Raw genomic sequence first — 6,529 nt, 5'->3', positions numbered from 1 at the left:
CTGAAACATTTTTAAGACAATAAATGTTATGTTGTGTATATTTCACCACAACAAAAAAAAAAACATTATACATGTCCACGGCAAAAATATTTAGAAAAAAAATAATAAGAAAATGTAGTAGTAGTCCTACCCCGAGAGATGAGCTCTGTTAACATGAGTTATTTTTAGTAAAAAGAACTCTAGTAGAATAGCAAGCAATTGAACAGGGAGAATGCCCTGCTAAGCCTGCACCCCAGCTCCCTGGGTCCACTTCCTACAGGTAAGCCCCATTAACAGCATTTTCACAATCCTTCCAGAAATTTTCTATATACCTACAATACGCAATATGTCTATATGCACAGGAACTAATCATTTTTAGATAAATCGGCTCATAACATCTCTACCTTTCTACAACTAGATTTTCCACTAAAGTCTCTTGGAGATCATTCTACAAGTCCACGTGTAGATCTTCCTCGGTCTTTTGCTAGAGTTTTTTTCAGGAGGTTACAGGGATCTGAACCCTTGACCTTGGTGTTATAACACTGCACACTAACCAACTAAGCTAACCGGCCGGCCTTTCCTTAATAATTTCTTATTTTTATTTTTTTGGCAGCTGCCCCTCAATCTTTTGCACAGCTCCAGAGTATTTCATTGTACATATGCACAATAATGTATTCATTCAGTCCTCAAGAGTATTATAATTGAATAGTAATTACATAATAATAATGTTAATAATACCCAATATTTCTTAGCACTTCCTATGTGCCAGGCACTGTCTTAAGTGCCTAACTTGAGTAGCTAATGTCATCGTCACAACAATCTCACGAGGCAGGTGTTACCCTATGTGGCAGTCATGGAAAAATGCCCACGACATTGTGCTAAGTAAGAAAGCAGGTTGCAGAACAGTCCATAGAGGGTGATCTTATTTTTGTAAAAGAAAAACAAACAAGTCAGTATATATCTGTATATGCACATACACTTGCATAAAAATTTTAAAGATGGAAAAGATACACAGCAAACTATTAATGGTGGTTGCAGCTGGAACATCATTTGGGGGAGGAGGTGGAAGAATAAGATTTTCAAAAGGACTTATTTTTTGCAGCGAATGGGTAATTAAACACACATTTACTATACATAAGTATATGCATTTAAATATATAATATATAATTCAATGATACTGTACAATTTAATAGATATAACTTAAATATGTGTATTTAAGTAAATATAGGGCTGGCTGATTAGCTCAGTTGGTTAGAGCGCAGTGACGTAACACCAACGTCAAGGGTTCAGATCCCCGTACCAGCCAGCCGCCAAAAAAAATTAAATAAACTTGAGGGGAAAAAAGGTAATCTGGAAAAATAAATACAAATCATAGGAAACTGTTGAACAGTAAGAGTAATGGGGCAAGACCTCACTGCCAAGTACAGAAATGCAGTTGAAATTACAATAAGCAAAGCAGTTGGTATCAAAACAGACAAGCCAGTCGATAAGAACTGAAATCTCTGAAACAGATGCATTTTAAAATGGTAGATAAGTGAAATGGCTGTCTCCATCATTTGGGTAAGGAGCACCATATACAGAAGAAATTGCAGTAGGAATAAATAATTACAACATAAAAAGTAGATCGTAAAAGAAACAGGAGAAAATATAGGGAAACGTTTATATAAACTTGGGAGGGGAGGAACTTCCTAACCATGACACTGAAAGTAACAGCCATAAATTAAAAAAAAAAAAAAATTGTTAGATTTTACTACATAAAATTTTAAAACATTTTCCAATAATAATAATAATAATTTTAAAATAACAAACTGTCATCTGGCCTAGGGAGGTGGGCCAGCTGAGATAACTGTGCCCATTTGACAGATGGATCAACTGAGGCTCAGAGAGGAGAGGTGGTCCACCCACGGCCATACGACCTGCTTCCCTTCCCTGGTGGGGGTGCTTAGTCCTCCCTTGCAAGGCTCTACCACTCAGCAGGCTAAACAGTACAGACCAAAGACCCCATCACTAGCAGTCAGAGAATTCGGTGTCAAATCCCACCCCAGCCACTAAGGGGCTGCATGGCCTTGGCTGGACATTTCCTCTCTCCCAAACTGAGTGTTCTCATTTGTGAAATGGGCACATCACATCCATCTCAGAGGATGCTTGGGACGAGGAAGTAAACTCCTGTGGGTAGGACTCCTGCACTTCATAAGGGCTCAGTAAGTGTGCAGTAAAGAAAGAAACCTGGTTGCCTCTTTGCTTGGTTTCCATGTGCCAAGGAGCAGTTTAGGATGCAGAAACAGTGAAGGCAGGGAGTCAGAAGACCTGGGACTGAGACTCTGCTCTGTCTCTAACACTAATCATATGATTGTTACAGGTTTAATTTAGCAATTGGGTTCTTACTCTGTTCCAGGCACTGTTCTAATCACTTTACATGGATTTTTTCACTTAATCCCTTAAACAGAGGGGAAAGCTGAAATGCAGAGGAGTTAGTGAGCTCACTCAAGGTAAGGCAGAGAGTAAGAGATGGACAACCCAGCAGTTGGGGCCTCAGTTTCCCCATCTGCCGAGGGAGAGGGTTTGACTTAACAATCTTGACAGTCAGGTCCAGCTCAGGCACTGTCTGTTCCCTCCAGCCAGGGTGAGGCACCACCCTGGGCAGGTGGAACACTCACCATCGAAAGTATGACCAGAGCGGGGAAAAAGCCCATCACGACGTAGCACAGCAGCTCCACAAGTTTGTACCTGGGAGGAAGATAAGCCATCTTGGATTCAGGGACATAGTTCAACATGATGAAAACACAAACAGCTCCCCATTTCTAAGTGTGAGGGACACCTGACCAGAAGAGTGAGAAGAGACTCTTCCTCTGTCGAGCACTCCTGGGCTCCAATTTTACTCAGCTACACCCAGTAGGTGCTAGCATCTGTGTGACCTTGGGCAAGTCTCTTTCCTTCTCTGACACTCAGTTTCCACATCTGTAAAATGACATGCTGGAGCTAAAACAAGGATTGCAAATACTGGGCCTAGCATGCACGTGGGCACTCCCAATGCTCAGCCCATGGCAGACATTACTATTCAATCCCAGCATCTTTGCCCACAGGGCCCAAGCAGCCACTCTCAATCTAGCGGGGTTGCTGCATTAACTGAAATCTATTTGCTGTCCTTGAGCTACATGACCTGCAGAGGCCCCACAGGTCCTGAGATTCCAGGAGTCTGTTAATCTCTTTTGCCCTGTTTCTTTCCCCACTTAATCATTCTCGTCCCTGTGGCTCAGCAGGATGGGGGTGCAGAGAGTATGGCTGTCTCAGAGACTCTCCTCCTCATCTGGTGACAGTTTAGGTGACGCATGACCCAGGTCAATGGGTTTGGGAACCTATGATGTCTTTTTGAAAAACTCTTTAGGTTGACTGTATGGGCTGTGGGACCTGGTGTCCGTCCATGGGCCTCAACATTGGGATGCCAGACAGAGCCATGCCCTCATGCTTCTGGGGTCATCCTGGGGTCTCACCTGCCTGGGGCACTAGGGAGGCCCCACTGTAGCATCAAGGGGCACCCACCTACCTGAGACCCCCAGCCCTCCCCGGCTTACCGCTCATGGAAGAAGAAGACATAGATAGTGCCAACAGAGGCCATGATCCAGACCAGCCAGCGCATGTGGGAGGCCCAGGGGCCCAGCTCCCGAAGGTTCAGCCTGGGAGAGAGAAAGCCGAGGTCACAGCCTGAGGGGGGCCCACCAGGACCTAGCCCTCAGTGGCTGGCCTGTCACAGGAACCAACCCCAGAGAAGCCCTGAACCCTATGGCCCTCCACAGGTGGGACATGGGCTTTCATGAGAAGACATGTGGAGAGGCAGAAAGATACAAAAAATTAAATCAGTAAGCAATTATTAGAGGAAAATTAGCAAAATGGATAATGTCCAAGAGTGAAGGTAAGGAGCACCCCAAACTAATAGGGGTACACACAGGTAAAGCCTGTTTGGAAGGCAATTTGGCAGAGTCTAGCAGACTTGGAAGTGCACATTCCCTGTCACTCCAGGTTCAGCAGCTAGCCAAAGAAACATTGTTTTGTACATAAAGACACAAAAACGTTCATTGTGGCATTGGTCACAATAGGAAAAGCCTGAAAATCACTCAAATGGCTACCAAAAGGAGAAGGGGAAACAATGGTATCCGTTTGTGCTGGTTATCAATGCACGGCCTGGTAGCTCTGGTTTTACCCTTTTTGCCTGCTCTGTGATAATACAGTCGGGCCTTGTGAATAGTTTTCCTTTGCAGCAGGTGTAATGTTAAATTTTGGCAGTAGAGGCTCTGGAGAGAATTTGCAAGAGGAAAGGCTCTTCTTTCCTGGTTCCTGTGGTTCTCACCCCAGGCTGCTGGAGACAGCATGCTTTTTCTCCATGGTTCAGTCCAGCAGTTTCTCTGGTGCTAGGTGCCTGCAGTGCACAGCTTTCTCCAGCATCTGGCCTTAGTGTGTTTCCTCCAGCTGTTGCTTAGGTAACAGCTGCACAGACAGTAGCTCCAGGCAGAGCAGGCCTGTGCCCCAGCCTGGGGAGCTGCTCCCTGCACCCTCTCTTCAGCACCACAAACATGCTTGGGGTTCCCATGAGGCTTCCAGTCAACAAGCTGATTGTCTAGCTGCCTAGAGCTGTCCTGACTGAAGTGCACAGAAATGCTCTAGGTCCCTGCAGAGGGGAACTCTCCAACTCTGGGTTCCAGAGGCTTCCCCAGTGTATAACAAGTGCTGAGGCTCCACACCTCCCTGTGGATGGCCTCCCTTGGCACCCTGGGGTGCAGATTTCTGGCAAGTTGCACCAGAAGGCTCTTCATCAACTTCTCTGTCATCCACTGTGCCCAAGGCCCTTCATTTTCAGATGATGTGGGATCTCAGTCCTGAACAGAGGAGGGGCTTTTCCTTGGGCTCTCAACCTCAGCATAGACCCTAGGGGTAGGAGTTGTCCCTTATATCTGCCACAACTGGGTTCTTTACACTGTCTTCAACTTTAATTAGTCAATTCTGCACCACCTCAATCCTCTGTTAATAATTCTCAATATTAAGTTTTCTTTGTTCAAATCACTGTATGTGTTAAATAAAATTATCAGAGGTCATTGTTTTGGACTATGTTCCTGCACGAGGCCCTAACAGACCAGATTCAAAATCAAAATGGAATCACCCCTGCTAAATGCCAAGTCATTTAGGCTGTAGTCTGACTTCTCAGAAGTCAGGAGAAGAGATAACAGCCAATTTCCAAAACCCTAAACAGGCCAGTTTTAATCCTCAATAGGTGTGATAATGAAGTTCCCTCTGCTTTAATCCTTACACAAAATAGACAGCTTGAAGTAACCTCATGTTAAGCAGACAGTTATTTTTCTATCGTTCTGTCTTCCTCCCACCGCCTCACAAGGAAAGTAGCTTTGAAATGACCAAACTACTTCTTGTTCTTTGTTTCTGCCTTCTTCAGCTTTTTTCTGTCTATAAAATTTACCTCCTCTGCTTGGCTCATTGGAACACTTATTCTATTTTATTGAATAATGTTTTGCCTGACAATGAAGCCAACTGAGATCTTTAAATTTGTTGTAATTTTGTTCTTTGACACATGGTTCCTGTCTCCTGACTGTACACTGACTAACACACCATTCTGAGGAATATTCACAGCAGTTTAAAAAATATGAGGATGACCTGTTTGTATCCATGTGCATTGATCTCCAAGATACTAGGTGTTGTGGGGAGTGGAGTGAGCCAAGAAAAACATGACTATATTATTTGTACATATGGAGAGATAAGCGTAAATACACAGAAAAATATCTGAATCCCTTTCCAAGTGGTTCTGTTGGACTGAGCAGGACTGAAGCCATGTTGGGACCTAAAGCCACCTGGCACATTTCAAAAGGACACAGTCTTTTTTCTTGGCATGCATTTCTCTGAGTTCCCTCTTCTCCCATGATTATTTCAATTTGCTCTCTGTTTACTCCTGACCCCACTTCATGTTGCCCTAATTTGGCCTAACCACTGTTTCATCTTCTCCCCTCAGCCCCCGATGTGGGACATGAGGACCTGGGAATAAACTGCCCTAGCACCAAGGGACCAGTACAAAAATAAGTAAGACCTTTTCAATCAGGAAATTGGTCATCGATGCTTTCATGAGGAATGTTTTGATCAAAAAGGGGGAAATAATGTCTTGTTGCTGATTTGGCTACACAAGCAGTTCTCTAAAAATATTCACAGCTTGGGGGAGGGGGGATCTCATGACTTGATTGGATGAGCCATCCTGTTCCTAAACACGGGGTTCATGTAAGTTCTTTAAATGTTGCTGTTCCAGTTGATGTATAGCTTAGTAACTCGGAGTAAGACACCTGTTGTCAAAATCAACTGCTAAGACAATAGATAAACAAATGCCTCTGCCACTCCAGCCGGGTACCAAAAGCTATGTCCTCCATCATGTCAAATAGTTCCATTCCAAGTTAGCCCCTTCTACGCCCCGACTCAGCTCGAAGCAGTAAAATAAGTCATCTGTCCTGATGCATAGAAATGAAAGGAACTATTAACTAGGGAAGTTGCTGGAGTGAGCAGG

General features: G+C 44.1%; 1 protein-coding gene across 1 annotated transcript in view; it reads right to left on the bottom strand.

Moving 5' to 3' along the window:
* Positions 1-3,665, bottom strand: part of LOC103582136 (monocyte to macrophage differentiation factor 2) — an 11,561-nt gene extending 7,896 nt beyond the window's left edge. The window contains exons 1-2 of the mRNA XM_008563816.1: positions 3,552-3,665; positions 2,637-2,706 (exon numbers count right to left, since the gene is read on the bottom strand). Of these exons, the coding sequence (XP_008562038.1) occupies positions 2,637-2,706; positions 3,552-3,616 (135 nt within the window). The 5' untranslated portion in view covers positions 3,617-3,665. The remainder of the gene's footprint in view (positions 1-2,636; positions 2,707-3,551) is intronic.
* Between the last annotated feature and the right edge of the window lie 2,864 nt (positions 3,666-6,529).

Source organism: Galeopterus variegatus, unplaced genomic scaffold (assembly GCF_000696425.1).
Source record: "Galeopterus variegatus unplaced genomic scaffold, G_variegatus-3.0.2 Scaffold15032, whole genome shotgun sequence".
NCBI lineage: Eukaryota > Metazoa > Chordata > Mammalia > Dermoptera > Cynocephalidae > Galeopterus > Galeopterus variegatus.
The sequence above is the reverse complement of the archived record's forward strand: the minus strand, read 5'-3'. Positions and strand labels throughout refer to the sequence as shown.